Source organism: Periplaneta americana, chromosome 15, assembly GCF_040183065.1.
Source record: "Periplaneta americana isolate PAMFEO1 chromosome 15, P.americana_PAMFEO1_priV1, whole genome shotgun sequence".
In the NCBI taxonomy this organism is placed as follows: Eukaryota; Metazoa; Arthropoda; class Insecta; order Blattodea; family Blattidae; genus Periplaneta; species Periplaneta americana.
The window spans coordinates 43,153,349-43,171,434 of NC_091131.1; the positions used below are offsets into that span (position 1 = coordinate 43,153,349).

Genomic DNA, 18,086 nt, shown 5'->3' on the forward strand with positions numbered 1-18,086 from the left:
GGAGGAGGCGGCTGTGTGAAATATGAGGGTAGTATGGATGTGTGGAGGGAGATGAGTGAAATTTTGGTTAGGTTTCGAGAAAAATGCAATTTGCAGAATTAAAATTATCCGTGACTTTTCATTTTTATGTGGGGCAAGTTTATAACCATCATCTTTCTCAAAATTCATGGTTTAGTTTAGTTTCACAATTACAAACAGATTTTTGTGATGGTAGTCATTCTCGCATTTTACTTTTACTCCATTTCCTGATTCAAATAATATAAGCTTCAACAGATTTCATGCTAAAAAGTTGACATTTTTACAGCATATTCTGACAAGTATGGTTAACAAAACTGCTGAGACTTTTTTTGGGTAAAGTAAATATTTTCAAAATTAATATGTGAAATATTTAGTCAGACACAAAAATTGAATTAAAGATTTTTAACTCTCTGCATTCGAAATTCAAATTATGGATCTGATGTTAAATTATATGCATCATAGACATATGCATGTCCATTTTTTGTCAGACCAGTAACATATTTTGTGGGAATAGATATGTTTTAAAATAGGTGAAAATAAAATAATAATAAACTCTAAAGTTTTCACCTGGTACTGCTGGAACTTACGGACATTAATACTAATAACAAGAGGTTCCTGAATACAGAAATTAAGTCGCTAGCTTAAAAAATGGAGAAGGAAATTTAAATCCCTAAAAGTTCCCTTTCCATTCCTTCCCAAACTGAAATACTAAGCTGAGAACTATTGATTGTTGTTACAGGCAGGTGGGCTGGGAAAGGAGGATAAAATTATAATCAAAATGCAATATAAATAGTTCTGTACATTGTAGTGATTTTTTTTCAAATAGACCTTCGCCTTTTACAAGATATATATGCAATATTGTATATTATACAATAAAAAAAAATTGCATTCAAACATTTCCACCAAAAGTGAAATGTTTTAAAAGAAATAATTCATTCTGTACTAGTAAATAGAATGGCTTGGTATAGTAGTGAACGTAGTTACCGACACAGCAGTAGAGGTGGGTGGTAAAAATGCTGTTACCGTTTTGTTTACAAAAGACTACAGATGGCTCTACGGTCGTCCTGGCAGCCTATGTTGGCATTGTTTTAGCATTGAGCTGCATATCTATCTGTTATTTGTCTATGTCCTCGAAGCACTTCCTCCTCTCTCTATTTTTTTATGTAAAAGTGGAACAAGATGCGGGACCAGTTCGTGTATCTCCGGATGACGTCATTGATCGCGACGTTTGAATAAACATCTGCAACCGCTACGATGTTGTGTCCATCTCCGAGGAAAGGATGTCCTTATTACCGCAAATGTATGAAGAAATAAAAGCTTTTATAGGAAAAGTGAAATTGTGGGAGTCGCAAGTTTCAGTGGGTAACTTTTACCACTTTATTAATCTAAAATTGTTACCTAATTTGAATCAAGACCAGTGTGACAAATATAATGAAGTACTGAAGGACTTGAGAAAAGAATTTGAGACCAGATTTAAGATTGTTTGTGAATTTCTAAGATGTTTTGGTTATTTTTAATTATTAAAAACATCACGAACTATATCATTTAACTATTATTGTAATTAATATTAATAATGACGTACCATAAAAATACGTACTTTAACAACCAACAAGTTTAATAGTAATTTTATTATTATTTAATTGAATTTTATTTCATTAAATATAGTGTAAACTTAAAAAAAAAGAGATACCAAAAACCATTTACTAGAAATGAAGTATTGTTGTTGTTTAGTCAACTGTCCGAAGACAGGTCTGAACCTCACAAGTGATACCAACAAGGCACCACTTAAAGACAACCAGGCCAGGAGATAATGGGGTAAGGTGGCCAGTTCCTTGTGCTTAAATAATTACGTAACATGTATGGTTCTTCATGCTTCAGATGTCTTATTTTTACTCATTGATATATCATTAGAAAATAAATTTTTTATTATTATTATTATTATTATTATTATTATTATTATTGCAAACTACTTAAGAAATTTTGTTCCTTCCGAAAATAACCGTCTATTGTGACAGTACAACTCAAAAGTGCAGCTTTGTGGCATTTCTCCCGCGACAGTTACAACTTAGCTCGCTCATGGTTGTAACATGAATCAGCGATCGGCTATCTTCGGGTATTGTCCTTATCTTTTCTGCTGACTACGCTATCTACATTTGCTCTCTGTAACAACTTTCATGCGTTGGCCTTGAGACGCCTGGCATAGGCTTAAGGCCGCAAAAGGTTCATTAGCTGGGGATCGGGAGCGCGTGTATGCCTCCGGAAAATAAATTGTTGCAAATGTATGTATGGCTCTGGACGAAAACTCGAGCATCCCCAACTAACCTCACTGTACTTCGAAATTCTTACGAATTATTCTCAGATAAATTAAAGGGAAACTGCCATAAAGTGTTGATGGGACATTACGTGCTTTTAAAACTAGTGGTTATCTGTTTATTTATAGTAACACCCCACCACTGATAACGTCTTTCGTTGCGAAGTACCTTGCCCCCTCATTACACCGGATATGAATTTTAAAAAAAAAAACTAAGTGCACTGAAGTATTTCTTAAAACTTCAGAAATGATCGAAATGCGTTCTCTAATAGTTTAATGGGAATTTAAATATTTACACAACAATGTGTAGCAGACTGTTGCAGCAGCAGTGGACTGGAAAACTGTTGACTGTGCGCTGTTGACAATATATTGTATGTGGCGCTAGAGAATCCAGTGAACGTTGCAGTGTCACAACAGCTAGCAGACGAGTTTGCATCACTACTTTCCGAACTTTCATGGGATTTGGGTTCAGGAAGATTTTGAGAACTATTCCCCGGTACACACAGCTCACTAGTTACATGCTCAGGATTAGGAAGTTTTGAAATTTTTGCTCGACAAGTATCACACACTTTCAACTGTGACGACAAAACTACGTTCTCCAACTTCAATTTCACTAACATAGCATTTGTCACGCGACGCAAAGATTTTCTTTTTTTATATTTGTGATTTCTTTCGTTGAATGGATTAAAACACGCATCATACTCGTGTCTTTTTGTGTCACTCATGATGCACAGTATTGAATTCACTAAATATTCCGTAAAAACCCGGCGAATGATATTTAAACTGAACAGATTGTTCTCTGTGGACAACGCATAAAAGACTGGAGTTTATTAGTTTTTTTCATTCCCTTCCTTCTTCCAAGAGAAACATAAATATAGTGCTATAAATAAATCAGTAGGCATTCCACTCCCTTCTGTACGGGGTCACGTAACGTAAACAGTTGCTGGGCGGTAAGCGTAGCCAAGTGGCTGCGCATTCCTTCTGGAGCGATGTATCTCATATAATATAAATATTTCACATACTTGTAAAAGAAACCCCACTTTGAAACTTTGGTGGGCATTAGAACAAACATCAAGAAATATGCTAGTATTTTTCATACATTTTTAACATATCGGGTTAACTTAATATTCTCTAAATTAATGTTAAAATCATGTTAAATTGAGTTATCTTTAACTTCAATTACATTTGAAAATATATAAATATAAACTCACATTTTAAGCTTTAAATATTTTCTAACGTTAATAGAAAAAAAAAAAAGAGTTCAGACAAGTTTGGAGGGGCAGTGCCCCTCATAGCTCCACCTATGTATGTGACGTCACAAGCTTGTACACTTTCTCGTTAGCCACGCTTGTACAGTAGAACCAATCGGAATCAGTCTGTAACAAGTACTTCCCGAGTTCGTTTGTTCACGTGTGAGTGTTTCAATACATTGAATAAGTAAAACTAACATTTTCTGTATGTGTGTGTGTGTGTAAAATAAATAAATGAAAGAAGAGACTGTAAAAAGACAAGTATTGCAAAGGCAAGCGCGGAAAATAGTGTTTAAGGTGTATAATTATTTTAAAAACGTTGACGAGCAGAACGCTGTCGGCCATCTTGATGCTGGCTGCAACGATGCCAATGCGCAAGAAACGACTGCAGAAGCATGTGGTGTGGGATTGAGAATCGTGCATAAAATATTGTTAGTGAAGGAAAGAGGGGAGCAGAATGCTGTCGGCCATCTTGATGCTGGCTGCAACGATGCCAATGCGCAAGAAACGACTGCAGAAGCATGTGGTGTGGGATTGAGAATCGTGCATAAAATATTGTTAGTGAAGGAAAGAGGGGAGCAGAACGCTGTCGGCCATCTTGATGCTGGCTGCAACGATGCCAATGCGCAAGAAACGACTGCAGAAGCATGTGGTGTGGGATTGAGAATCGTGCATAAAATATTGTTAGTGAAGGAAAGAGGGGAGCAGAACGCTGTCGGCCATCAGGAAAGAGGGGAGCAGAACGCTGTCGGCCATCTTGATGCTGGCTGCAACGATGCCAATGCGCAAGAAACGACTGCAGAAGCATGTGGTGTGGGATTGAGAACCGTGCATAAAATATTGTTAGTGAAGGAAAGAGGGTTTGTTTGTTGTCATTTTTACAGTAATCAACGGCTAAGGTCATTATTGTTTTTTGATAATTTAAATTCTCTCCTGCGCTATTTGTATTGCACGTGGTGGGCGTAAGTACGATGTGGCTATGTTGTACGCCGCCTTGGTCTCTCTCTCTCTCTCTCTCTCTCTCTCTCTCTCTCTCTCGATGCAAACGCTAGCAGACTACCACCAAATACTGTAGAGACTAATACCGGAAAGCTGGCTCTCATATGTGCGACATCGACTAACAGCGCTCCAAGTGGAAAGGTTTGAATAAGTTGACGAGAGAGTCGGCCGTGCGAGAGGAGATCGAAACATTTCTTGTGTCGCCTGCAGCGAGCTAGAAGCATAGTCTACATGGACTGTGACAAAAGTACGATACAGTACTACCTGCTCTAATATAACCTATGCATTCTACAAAGTCACAAACTTTTAAGTAAGCCCTGATTGTTGTATTTTTATTTTCCTGGCCCTAATATCGTAATTGTTATTTACTAGCAAATATGATTACAATATAAAATGTTTCGAAATATAATATTGTAAGCCTTTGTAAGGCACAAAATTTATCTTGTTACAGATAACTTGGAGAATGTCAGAACTCCAAAAAGAGAAAAAATTTCGTCTGAGAAAAAAATACAATTTCTTACTAACAAACTAAGGAATGCGCAGAAAATTATGTCAAAACAAAGTCATTCAAACCCTAAGAGCTGACGAACAAAAATTGAAAAAAATCTCAATTCGTCTTTAGAATGTGATCAATCGCTGGTAAAAGATTCATTTCTTAAATCTCAGTTGAAGCTAAGAAAAAGAAAACCTATGGGAAGGCGATATACCGAGTATGAAAAAAATTTCGCACTGGCATTGCATTATGCTTCACCGAATGCATATCGATGCTTGAGGAAGACTTTCTGTCTGCCGACTATTCGCTCCTTACGTAATTGGCTGCAACAATTGGGTGTTGGTCCAGGTTTCAATGGGCAATAATGCAACTGCTTAAGATAAAATCGAGAAGTCTGACACCAGCTCAGAGAGTTGTTTCCAGTGTGCTTGACCAGATATCTTTGAAACAAAGTTTCTCGTATGATGCAAAGTCAGATTTATTCGATGGCTTTGTAGAATTTGGACCATACGAGAGTCAAAATCAAACAAAAAGTGAAGAATTGATACCCGCAAATCAGGCTTTAGTATTTATGATTAGGAGCTTGCAAACCAACTACAAGCAGATAATAGGATATTTCCTATCTAATAATTCCACACCTGGTGATGTTCTAAAGGATCTTCTTTCCGAAGCCATCCGCGAGGTTAGTAAATGTGGCTAATTTCCTAAAGTAGTCGTTAGTGACCAGCCAGCCAGTAATATTAGAATGAGGAATTTACTGGGATGCGAGGTTAATAAACCATTTATTGAAATAGATGGAGAAATTGTGTACTTCTTGCATGACACACCACATCTCCTAAAGTCAGTATGAAACAACTTTAAGCGGCACGACCTTTCGTACAAAGATGAAGTATACAAGTGGCAACATGTTGTTGAACTGTATAATAAGGATAAAGATATGAATCCACGATTATGCCCAAATTTGAGACAAAAACATATAGAACTTCCACCTTTCTCGCCCATGAGGGTTTGTCTGGCTGCACAGGTGCTAAGTCATTCAGTCAGCAAGGCCATAAAAAAAACTCATGTGTCGTTTCAGTCACTACCTAAAGCAGCTCTTCAAACAACTGAGTTTATAGAGCTAGTGGATCGTGGATTTGACTGTTTTAATTCATCGACCATGAACGATGCTAAATCCTCACGCAGGGCTTTACAAACTACTTCTTGTCATTGAACGACTCTACAAAAACTGGAAAGTCTGTTTTCAAAATTAAAAATTCTGAGCGAAAAAAAGACAAACCCACCTTGCTTTAAGGGTTGGATACAAAATATAATAGCGCTACGTCACTTGTGGAAAGATCTGGAACAAAATTTTAACTTTCAGTTCCTGCTTACAAGACGTATAACACAAGATTGTATTGAAAATATTTTCTCTGTCGTGCGTTCTAAGGGTAGTAATAACATTATCCCTGACAGCTGTAAATTCAAGTCTGCCGTCAGAGGAATTATGAGCTGCCAGCTCTTAACACCTTCAGAGAAAGGCAACTGTGAAATTGAAGTCAGTGATTTTTTAGTTACGAAGAAGGAGATTGAAGAAAGTTAATTTAGAATCTGCATTGATTATCCAGCAACAGAAAACAGTTTTGTAGAAATCGCTGAACTTGAAGAGGGCAATCATGATCAGTGTATGATTCCAGATAATGCATTAACATATGTGACAGGGTGGGCTTGTAGCAGAATACCACATGAGATTTGCAAACTGGAACTAGCTAGTTTCAAATCTGAAAACTTGACAGGCATTTATCAGCATATTGCAAATAAAAAGTATGACAGTGCTATTTTTCTAATTCCCACAAGTTATTCAGTTTCTTTATCTAAAATTATTCGATCAACATTTCACACGCACTTTAGAAAAATTCTTTCATCAAGTAGACAAGGTGTAAAAACAATTTAATGGCCCTTATTTTTAAACAAATAGATCAAACTAATTCAGTATGTAAAGATTGTAAACATGTTTTCGTTAATAAGTTCCTTAACGTAATGATCAATTGTTTTGTAAAAAATGAATGTGACAGAGTAAGTTGTAGAACAGTGACTGGAAAAAAGAACAGAAAGGCTAAAATAGTAATGCATCAGTAACCTGGAGAATAGAGAGTTAATGGGACAATTAAGAAGTATGTACAGTAGCTATACTGTAGCTTTAATGTTGTTTTTCACCAATGTGATACCTCTTTTAAAACATCTTATAATATTATTAGCATCATAATGTTCGTTCAATAGTTATGACAATTAAATTAACGAGAATGTAAATCTGACTGTTCTGTAATGATTTCTTTAGCTCTCATGTAATACTATATAGGCCTACCACAATTCCTCCCAACCCCTCCTAGATATGTATGCAATCAAATACAGTAGAGAATTTCGTACGGTATTTGAAGCACTACATATTGGAAGCATTGTTCAAACCAAGCCGCTAGACAGCGCTAGTGTTCTCGTGTCGCCGCCCGACAGCATGTTAATCGCGTTGCTTTCCGGTATTAGCTCTCTACAGTATTTGCTACCACCTTCCGAATTGCAGTCGACTTCTAACAATATAAGCATACAATGTTGTGAAGGGCTTCGCTCTAGCTGGGCTGGCAATTATAAAATAACTTTAGCTAAGGTATTTACTGTTCCGTAAGATATTAGTCATTTGATGAACGAATCTGTTTGTTGTGTAGAGGTGCAAACAGTTATTATATGCAAGGGGATTTTATAACTTTCCGTGCCCAGCCAACTCGCACTCAAGTGTACAAAAATGGTTCCTTAGCCATGGATCGCATGCCTCTAAAAAATAAATTGTTGCGAAAGTACATATGCAGTAGTAGAATGCTGTAGCACCCTAATGTTTCGACTTATCTTAATGACTTTTTGTTATGGACTTATCCCCTTTATTTCCCTTACTCATCATTATAGTATAAAATGATCTTATCTTTAAAGTGCACGTATAATTCGCGCAATTTCAAATAGTCATAACTACACTAATAAATAATCAATAATTTATTGTGGAAATAGAAAAATATCTCTCCCCTATTTGATGCTTTGAATTTATTTTTAAAAAATCGACCATTTACAAAAAGGTATTGTTTTGTCAGTGTGTGACTTAACGTGGAATAACAAATATGTACATTTTATTTTTAGGGCACTCCAAATTTCTACTGCATTTTAACTCAGTTCAGTTTCTTCTGTACTGGACTCTTCATCACCATATTGACATAAAACATGCAATTTCTACAATTTCTTATTTTCAGGTTTTCAAAACAATTCCTCCGATGAAAGTTAAGTTTTAAGAACAGTACATTATAATGTTACCCAAGTCTAACAAATTAATTTACTTTGAACATTAAAAGCATTAACAGACCATCTTTACACAATGCTGGGTCATTTAACCACTGTAATTCATAGCAGTTATTTCGGACTATTTGCTGCAAGAATGAAGATTTTGTTTCAATTAAGTGAACAAACAATCTATAAATAACAAGGTAAATTTTTCTGCTTTATAATACCACAATCCAGTATACAGTCACGAAGCTTGAGTTGTTGAGGACACTAGGAACAATAGACTGTGCAGGTACTATTTTGCATTGTCTGTGATAAGGTGATAGTAGCTATCCTAGTGGTTAGCAACTATCTATACATGCATATTCCCTACATATTGAGCTTCGTGACTGTATATACTAGACTGTGATAATACTATAAATGAAGAGAAGATTAAACTCACCAATTCAATATCTGACTCAGAATCCACATTCACGACAACCACACCAGCAGCAGGTTCAGAGGCAGGGTCATCAGAATCATCAACTTCAATTCTTCTGTCGGAAATTTTCACGGGTTGTAAATGCTGATCCTTACTAATAGAGAGTTCAACATCACAGTCAGAGTCCTTGTTTCCAGTAGTCAAATCACTGCTAGGTTTAACAATGCTTGCAGCACTGCTATCACTATCTTTCTGTTTACTAGGACTTATTGAAAGTTGCAATTCATGTTCCTTGTTAAAGAGGATTTCAGAATCATGTTGATTTAACACATTCCTAGTGCCAACAGTCTCAAATTCACTGCAAATGATGGTGGGATTTGATGAAGCCTTAAGTAACTTTGTGTTATCTTGCACACGAGCTATATACACAGAAGTTTTTCTTCCTGTTGAATCTAAGATATTCTCTTGATTAATTGTGACGTATATGCCTGGCTCACTAGGTGATACCATTGTAACATTCTCACTTCGAGCTTCAGGTTTTTCTTGTTCTTCAGTTTTATCTCGCTCCTGATTAACAGGTATTTGTGTGTTTTGTTTCCCAGACTCGCAAGGTGGTTTAGTCATGCTGTTCTCTGCATCATTTTGTGCATTAAACTTCCTACGTTTACTTCCCCATCTATTATTCTGCATATGTATCTTAAGTTTTCCTTGTTCTTCAGCTTCATCTTTCTCTTGATTAACAGGTATTTGTGCTTTTGATTTCTCAGACTGATGAGGTGGTCTAGTCATGCTGTTCTCTCCATCATTTTGAGCATCAGGTTTCCTATGTTTACTTCCCCATCTATTATTTTGCAAATGCATCTCAAGTTTTTCACTTTTATCTTTCTCTTGATTAACTTGCATTTGTGTGTTAGGTTTTTCAGATTTGTGGGGTGTTCTAGTGGTGCTATTCTGTCCATTAATTTTTTGTGCATGTGTACGAGATTGATCACTTTTCACGTGTTCACCACTTTTCACGTGTTCACCAAGTTGATTTGCTTTCATTGAAGTATTCTCTTCATCACTTTGTAAGTGTTTCCCAGGTTTTCTACGTGGATCAACTACATTTTTCCGTTTCCTCCTGTGCTTTTGTGTACGTTTTCCAGTTTTATAAGATGACTCACTGGTGTCGTTCTTTCCAGCATCATGTTTTTTATGTGTATGAGATTTTTTGTGAGCACTTTCAATGTTTTGTGCATTACTATTCACTTGTAACGTAAGTCCTACGATTTTATGAGTTGTTTCCTGTACTAATGTTTGGAATACACCATTAGTTTGTCCAATTGGTAAGGAACTGGTAAGTGATGTTTTCTGAATATCAGTACCAGAACTACAATTTTCTGATACTCCACTCGCATGTTGGGGTTCCGAATTGTTTGGTAATATTTGCCGACATTTTACGATCAAGCAATGTTCATCAAATCTTGCTGGCATTGGTACAAAACTGGAAGCATACATGTCAATTAGAGGTGGTGGTCCATTTGAGACTTGCTGTTCACTTACATGTTTTGACTTACCAGCAGGAGAATCATTTTCCATCTCTTTCAAATCTGTTGCTCTGGATGCAGAATTCCAAGATGGCATTGTATTATATATATTTGACACAGATACCTTATGAAGTTCCTTATCATTTGCTTTCTTATGTTGCAAATGAGTTGATGGCTGAACTTCACGCCTGCCAGGCTGAGTCTTAGAGTTATCTGACTGTGACTTTGATGAAGGTAAATATCCAAATTTGTCTGTTTTCTGCTGCTGCTGTTGCACCACTGTTGGGTTAGATGGAAATTTAACTGAAGGAGATGGGTTTTCAGATCTATGTACTTGCTGCTCTTCAACTGGAAGATTCACAGAATGTAATGTAGATGCAACTCCATCCCTGTTTTTCTCTTGTACTTGTACATTCACTGACAAGGAGCCAGACGGGGGTCGGCATCCTAACCCTGCAGTGTGGACTAGTGGATCCACAGTCTGTAAGCCAGAAGGTGCACCTCCTTCACCACTCTCCTTTTGTACTTCTACATTCGCTGATAGTGGATTCACCAACTGTTGGTTAGAAGAAGGTGAAACACTCTGTCTATTCTTTTGTACCTGTACATTTACTGGCAATGAATTTGAGGGAGGATAACATTCTGATCCTGCAACCTGAACTAGTGGATCCGCCGATGGTAGGCCTGAAGTGGATGCATGTCCTTGTTTGTTCTTCTGTACTTGTACATTTACCGAAAATGTGTTTGATGAAGGTGAATTTGCTGATTTCATATGCTGTTGCTTTTGCACCTGTATATCTACATGTTCTATGGCCGACAATGGTTGATAATCTGGTCTACCCAACTGTGGGTGATTTAGTATGTTCACATTTGGACATCTTTGTTTGTTCATCTGCTGCTCTTTCTCTTTTATATTATTTACTGGCTGTGAATTTGATGAGGGAAGATATCTTGGTATAATGAACTGCTGTTTTTGCACCATTGGATTTGATGGTCGAGAGCTTGATATGGATGAATGCTCTGTTCCACTCAAATGTGGTGGAGGCTGTTCTTGTTGTGTTGATGATCTTGAATATTGTGTATTTAATGTCTGTTGATCCTGATGCTGAGCTGGATGTGAATTTGACACAGGAGGATGTACTGACCCATAAAAATTTCGCATGTTCGTCATTGTAAAATCCATAGAAGCAGCATTTGATTGAGGTACAAATGTCGAACTGTCCACATTCTGTTTCTGTTGTTGCTGTTGCTGCTGATTTGACTGAAGCAGCATGAGCAGATTGGATGCATGTCTCTGTCCATCTACATTCTGCTGAACATGCATCAATGAGTTTGAATCAGCATTTGCATATGACAATCTTGATCCACTCAACTGCTGCTGCTGCTGTTTCTGTTGCTCTAGTGAGTTCAGTGACTGTGAATTTGTAGCAGATGTATACCTCAACTCTTTCTGCTGCTGATGTTGCTGTGCATTTGAATACGTGCCTGATTGAGATGGATAACCTTGTGTTATCTGTTGTTGGTTCAATTTTGAAAGTGAGGATTGATATGTCAGCCCACCTGCACTCTGTTTCACTTGCATCAGTGAGTTCAATTCAGGATGTAAAGAAACTAATCCTGATCTATTCAACTGCTGCTGCTGTTTCTGTTGCGTCATTAAGTTTGGGATCTGTGAATTTGACGTTGATGAATATTCCATCTCGTTATAATTCTGCTGTATGGCTGAATGTCTCATTTGCTCTTGATAAAGTGGAACTGATAATTTTACAAATTGGGGTGGACGTGTTTGTGGATTTATAACCTGATGTACTTGCATAGAGTTCAACTCAGAATTTGAAGGAAATTCTGACCCACTCAACTGCTGCTGCTGCTGTTGTTTCTGTTGTCCTAATACATTTAATGGCTGTGAATGTGAAGGAGGAGGATGTCTCTCCTCGTTCTGTTCTTGCTGCTTTTTTGAGTGCAAGAATGACACTGGATACACTGGTCTCATTTGCTGCTGATGCACTTCTAAAAGTGGGGGAGGATATCCAACTCTCTGTATATTTTGTTGTACTTGCATCGAGTTCAAATTCTGAGTTGAAGATAATCCTGATCTATTGAACTGTTGCTGTTGTTGCTGCTGTTGTTGTTGTTGTTGTTGCTGCTGCTGTTGTCGTTGCTGCTGCTGCTGTTGCGTGTTTGAATGAAAGCCTGACTGACGTGGATATCCTTGTCTCGTCTGCTGCTGATACAATTTTAGATTATCAGCTGAGTATGTTGGCCCATTCACATTCTGTTGCACTTGCCTCGGAGTGTTTAAGTCAGGATTTGATGAAGGTAATCCTGATCTATTGAATGGTTGCTGTGCCTTCTGTTGCTCTAGTAGAGATTGTGAATTTGAAACAGGTGGATATCCCATCTGTTTCTGCTGTTGTGCTTCTGAATATATGCCTTTCTGAGGTGGATACATCTGTTTTGTCTGTTGGTGAGACACTGAATTTGACATATTTGGATACAGGTGTAAATATCGTTGTCCATTTACATTTCGTACTAGCAAGTTCCTCTCTGAATTTGAAGACTGTGATACTGAAGTACCAAACTGCTGCTGCCGTTCTTGGTTTTGCTGTGTTTCTGAATGTATTCTCTGTGCTGAATGAGGTAGATATGCATTTCCCGTTTGCTGCTCGTACAAAAGGAATGACTGTGGCATTGATGTGGGAGGATTGTTTCCAGACATGTTTTGCTTCTGTTGATTTAGATTTTCCTGTAAACTTGACGACTGCTGACACCTTTTCTGTTTCTGTTCCGTCGTTAATAATTTCGATCTTGGTAAAGGCACAGGAGGTGGTGGCGGTAGAAACAAATGTCTTCCCTGGACAGGATTTGGTGTTTCTCTTCTTTCATTTCTCGATTCAATGCATGACTCAGTTATTCTTTGTAGAAGATCTGCGCGGTCACGTTCAGATGTTGTTTGTGTTACAATTGGACGTGGAGCATTGTGTTGTACATAACTTTGACTGGACACTGCAACAGAGCTGGTGCGTTTTGATTGTGAACTGTTAGTTCTTTCATTCTCTCTTTCACTTTGATTTGATGATTTGGAAGAATGAATGAAATTATTGGGAAGTGCATTAGAAACTCTCTGCTGACTTTGTCCATTTATTTGTTCTTGGGAAGGTGGGAATAAAGTATGATTTGATTGTACATGAGAAGTCACGAAAGAACTCGAATTTGAGACCATATGACGTGGATGATTTGCAAAATTCTGAATTTGTATATGATCTGGATGGCTGGAAAATCGTGTATATTGATTCTCAGGTTCAGTGATATCTATACTCCTCACGCCATATGCTGGAGGCTGAATAACTGACCTCTCAGAATTTGGTTCTCTCGCTGAACTGGTGTTAGTCTGAGACACGGGATCAGAATTGGTATGGTGATTAGAATTCAAACTTGATGAATCTCTTACTGGAATTTGTTCAATACCAGAATTAATTTCACTACTCTGTATGAACGACTGTGAAGAGGATGGACCCTGATTGTTTACACTTGTAATGTCAGTATTCTGGGTGGGAACAGGAGCATGGTGTGGTTGTGAAACATTACCCTGGGCTGAAATGTGTTTCTGAGCGGCACTTTGAGAAAATACATTTGACATTACAACAATCCTATGTGAATATGCGTCTGGATTTGGAAAGCGTTGACCAGTATGTACATATGGATTGTAGGGCCGCTGTTGCAGTGAGGTCCTCGAGACTTCATTAGTCAAGATGTGTGTACCTGCATACGGTGGTAAGACAGGCTGCTGTAATGTTAGAGATGAAGTGTTCTGAGAATTATTAGGAACAGTTTCATTTGTTTCTTTCGCATGAGCGCTCATTATTATTGAACATCCTCCTAAACAATTTCGTAAGTCTTGTAGAGTATATGTTCTGTCAGGGCTCTTAGCATTAACACGGTTAAGAATAATTTCATCTGCCTGCTTTGGAAATTCCCTACAAACATATGTATACAATTTAACGAAGTCTGAGTATTTTTTATGGACAGATGTTGCATAATCATTTGATGACAATAATTTCTCCTTCTCTTTCACACCATCTTTCAGATTCGAAAGAGAGTCTAAACGTTGCTCAAAATTATTTTTTTCTTTCAAAAATACACATACAATATCAGTAAGTTCATCTAGTATTCGATTCATGGTTTCAAAATATGTTTCCTTCACAGGTGTATCTGGCTGAACAATTCCTAAGCTTCGTGGGTCTCGAACTCTAATTCTTGGATAAGTATTAGTTGCAGGATCTGCAGAAGGAGGATGTGTTCTATTATTTGTAATGTCTGTATTACTTGCAAGTGACTCTGTCTGAGCTTCAACTCGCTCATTCAAGGTAGAAGATTTATTTATCTGATCAACATTTCTCTCGTCTACAGAGTTTTCATTTGACACCTTGTTCTGATTAAATACTGTGTCATTACTGTCTAATTCTTTATTCATATTATTAATAGGTCTATTTCCAGGTTGTGCTTCAATACGAGGTTCATCTTCTGGTTTAGAGCTGCAGTTTTCATTTATAGATGCATCAGACTCAACTGAATGTTGAACATCAATTTCAGAAGCATCAAGACTTTCCTGCACTTGAGTACAAGATTGTGTTTGTACAATCGAATGGCTGCCACTGCTCGAGTTTGTATTATTGTCAACATGCAGCTTTGACTTTTCTGAATCACATTTTTCTAGAACTTCAACAATCACAGACTCCACCCCAGCACATTCTTTTTCTTTGAGCTTTTCAGAATGCAAGACTGTCATTGAATCTTGAATTTCATCAGCAATCCTTTTATCATTTCCACTGTCGATCTGAGAAGGAGTTTCAACTCTCTCATTCAAGGTAGAAGATTTATTTATCTGACCAACATTTCTTTCATCTATAGAGTCCTTCTCCTGATTAAATACTGTGTCACTACTGTCTAATTCTTTATTTATATTAATGAGTCTATTTCCAGGTTCTGCTTCAACACAAGTTTCATCTTCTTGCTGAAAGCTGCAATTTTCATTCATTGGTGCACCAGAACTTTCCTGCACTTCAGTACAAGATTGTTTCTGTACAGTAGAATGACTGCCACTACTTGGGATTGTATTATTGTCAATATGAAACTTTGGTTTTTCTGACTCACGCTTTTCTACAGCTCCAATGATCACAGATTGCAATCCAACACAATCTTGTTCTATGTTCTCTTCAGAATGCAAGAATGCCATCGAAGCTTCGATATCATCAGCAATCTTTTCATTTCCCTTGTCGACCTGTCCAGTGATCTGATCAGTTCCTGTACATAAAGAAGAAGCTTCAACTCCCTCATTCAAAGTAGATTTATTTAGATGACCAACATTTCTCTGATCTACAAAGTTTTCACTGGAAACCTTGTTCTGATTAAATACTGTGTCATTACTGTCTAATTCTTTATTCATATTATTAATAAATCTATTTCCAATTTGTGCTTCGATACCAAATTCGTTGTCTTCTTGAGAGCTGCATTTTTCATTTACCTTTACATCAGACTCAACTGATTGTCGCACATCAATTTCAACAATTCCAGGAACACAAAGACTTTCCTGCACTTGGGTACAAGAATGCTTCTGTACAATCGAATGGCTGACACTGCTTGATTTTATATTATTGTCAACATGTAGCTCTGGCTTTTCTGAATCATGTTTTTCTACAACTTCAACAATAACAGTCTGCAGCTGAACACTATCTTGTTCTTTGGTCTTTTCAGAATGCAAGACTGCCATAGAAGCTTCAATATCATCAGCAATCCTTTCGTCATTTTCATAAGACTCATCAGGATCTTCTCCAAAAAGCTTAAACATCTTCTCTTTACGCTTCTGCAATTTGTTTCCCATTTTCTCATGTTGTTTCTCATCTACTTTGAGCTTGTTGTGTTTGGATTTTTCACTCGCATACATTTCAGCAACAGCTGGTTTTTCACCTTCATAACTGCTATAACGTCTATGCTTGTGTATTTTATTGGCATCTTTGCCAGTCATGACAGGATCACTACTTCTTCTCTTCAAAGATGTGTCATGAGAACTGCTAGAAACTTTACTTTTCTTTTCTTTTTGGAATGTCCGACTTCCAGAAGTTTTATCTACTCTTTCTTTTGCCTCACCATGAATGTTTGAAACTTTAAGTGTTTTTGCTCTTGGTAACATTTTACTATTTTTTAACTCGTTTTTCGTATTAGTTTCGTCAACACTGTTGACTGAAATGTCACTCTGAGCTATATTTACAGGTTCTATTACACTATCTATCATTGTTTTAGTGAGCCTAGCATGTTCTGAGGAATGCTCATTATCTTTATCAGAACCAAAAAATTCATCTATTGTAGTATAATGCTTGGGTGACGTACTTCTGACATTCCCTGCATATTTATACAAATTCCTTACAAATTTTAGCTCAGTATCTGGACTAGAAGACCGCAGGCATGTGTTCTTGTCAAGTGGTCGACATGTGGATGGTTTGCTGAACCCACTTGAACTCTTTTCTACAAAACTGTTATGCGAAGGCATTTTATACTTCATATTGTCATGCTGAAACTTTTCTTTAGAACCTTTCACATTTGGTTCACTGTTTACAGCTTCAGTCTTCTTCGAATTCTTCTTTGATTTCTGACTACTGCTGCATGAAGAGCCATAGTCTCCAAGGTTTTCCTGGCCACCTAAACAATATAATAAACCAATATACATTAGAAAAACAGATTTGATTTCGGAGATTCATTCGAAAACATTATGAAATTAGCAGAACATTTTGCATTGCCCATTATTCAAAGAGCACCACCAAAAGAATATAATTATGTCATATTTTGCCTTATATGAAGTCAGAATGGGAAGAAGAGAAATGTTACTGTATGGGTTTTAGTTAATATTAATAATCTTCTGATTTCCTCAGAAGTAGCTAGTCTCAGATGTTAATGTGTTTAAGGTGGGATGAACAAGAAGTACTAGGGAGGATCGGAAAGTAACGCACAACAATTTCTTTACAGTATACTATTTTGGTTAGGACGTTCAAAGTTGGCATATAGTTAGTTTGAATCTTGTGCTACAGACAGCTATGGCTCGATAAGGAGTCGACCTGGTGAAACAAGCGATAACTATTGAGTAAAGATGGAACATGTACTAGCATCGTCTACTTGTGAAAATCAGCGAGGTGTAGTCGATTTTTTCTCAGCAAAACAAAAAGGTTAGAGTGAAATCCACGGGAAATGTTGGAAGTGTATGATGCTGATTGTCTGGACTGTAGAAAACATCTCCAGGTGGTGCAGGTTCTTTGAAGAGGGCCGAGTAAATCTTACTGATGAAGCACGTTCCTGCCAACCAATGACCACTGTAACACCAGAGGCATTGCGGCAGCAGTCACCCACCCTACAGCCCAGACCTTCCTCCATCTGAGTTTCGGATGAACAAGTGAAATCAGTTATGTGCGGGTGATTATATGCCCAGAAAACAGAATTTTATGAACGAGGTATACTGAATCTGGTGTCACGATGGGGGAAATGTTTCTAGAGACTTGGTTCCTGTGTTGAAAAATAGGTAAAACCTGTAGCTTTTTTCTGCATTATTTCGTTTTGCCTACCTATTAAATATGTTGCCACAAAAAGTTGTTGTGCATTATTTTTCGATCCTCCCTCATATAATCAGAAAAGTCCTTTCGTCAGGTCTCAAAATAGAATGAAAAAAAATTTTGTGAAGGCCTTACACCACTTTACTTCACATAATGTAAACAGATTTCATTTC

At 37.3% G+C, this 18,086-nt stretch overlaps 1 protein-coding gene across 4 annotated transcripts in view; it reads right to left on the reverse strand.

The window, feature by feature from the left end:
• Positions 1-18,086, reverse strand: part of LOC138714823 (uncharacterized) — a 181,498-nt gene that overhangs the window by 57,980 nt on the left and 105,432 nt on the right. For all 4 annotated transcript variants that reach the window (XM_069846989.1, XM_069846990.1, XM_069846988.1 and 1 more), the window contains exon 5: positions 8,811-17,011. In XM_069846989.1, coding sequence (XP_069703090.1) covers positions 8,811-17,011 — 8,201 coding nt within the window. The remainder of the gene's footprint in view (positions 1-8,810; positions 17,012-18,086) is intronic.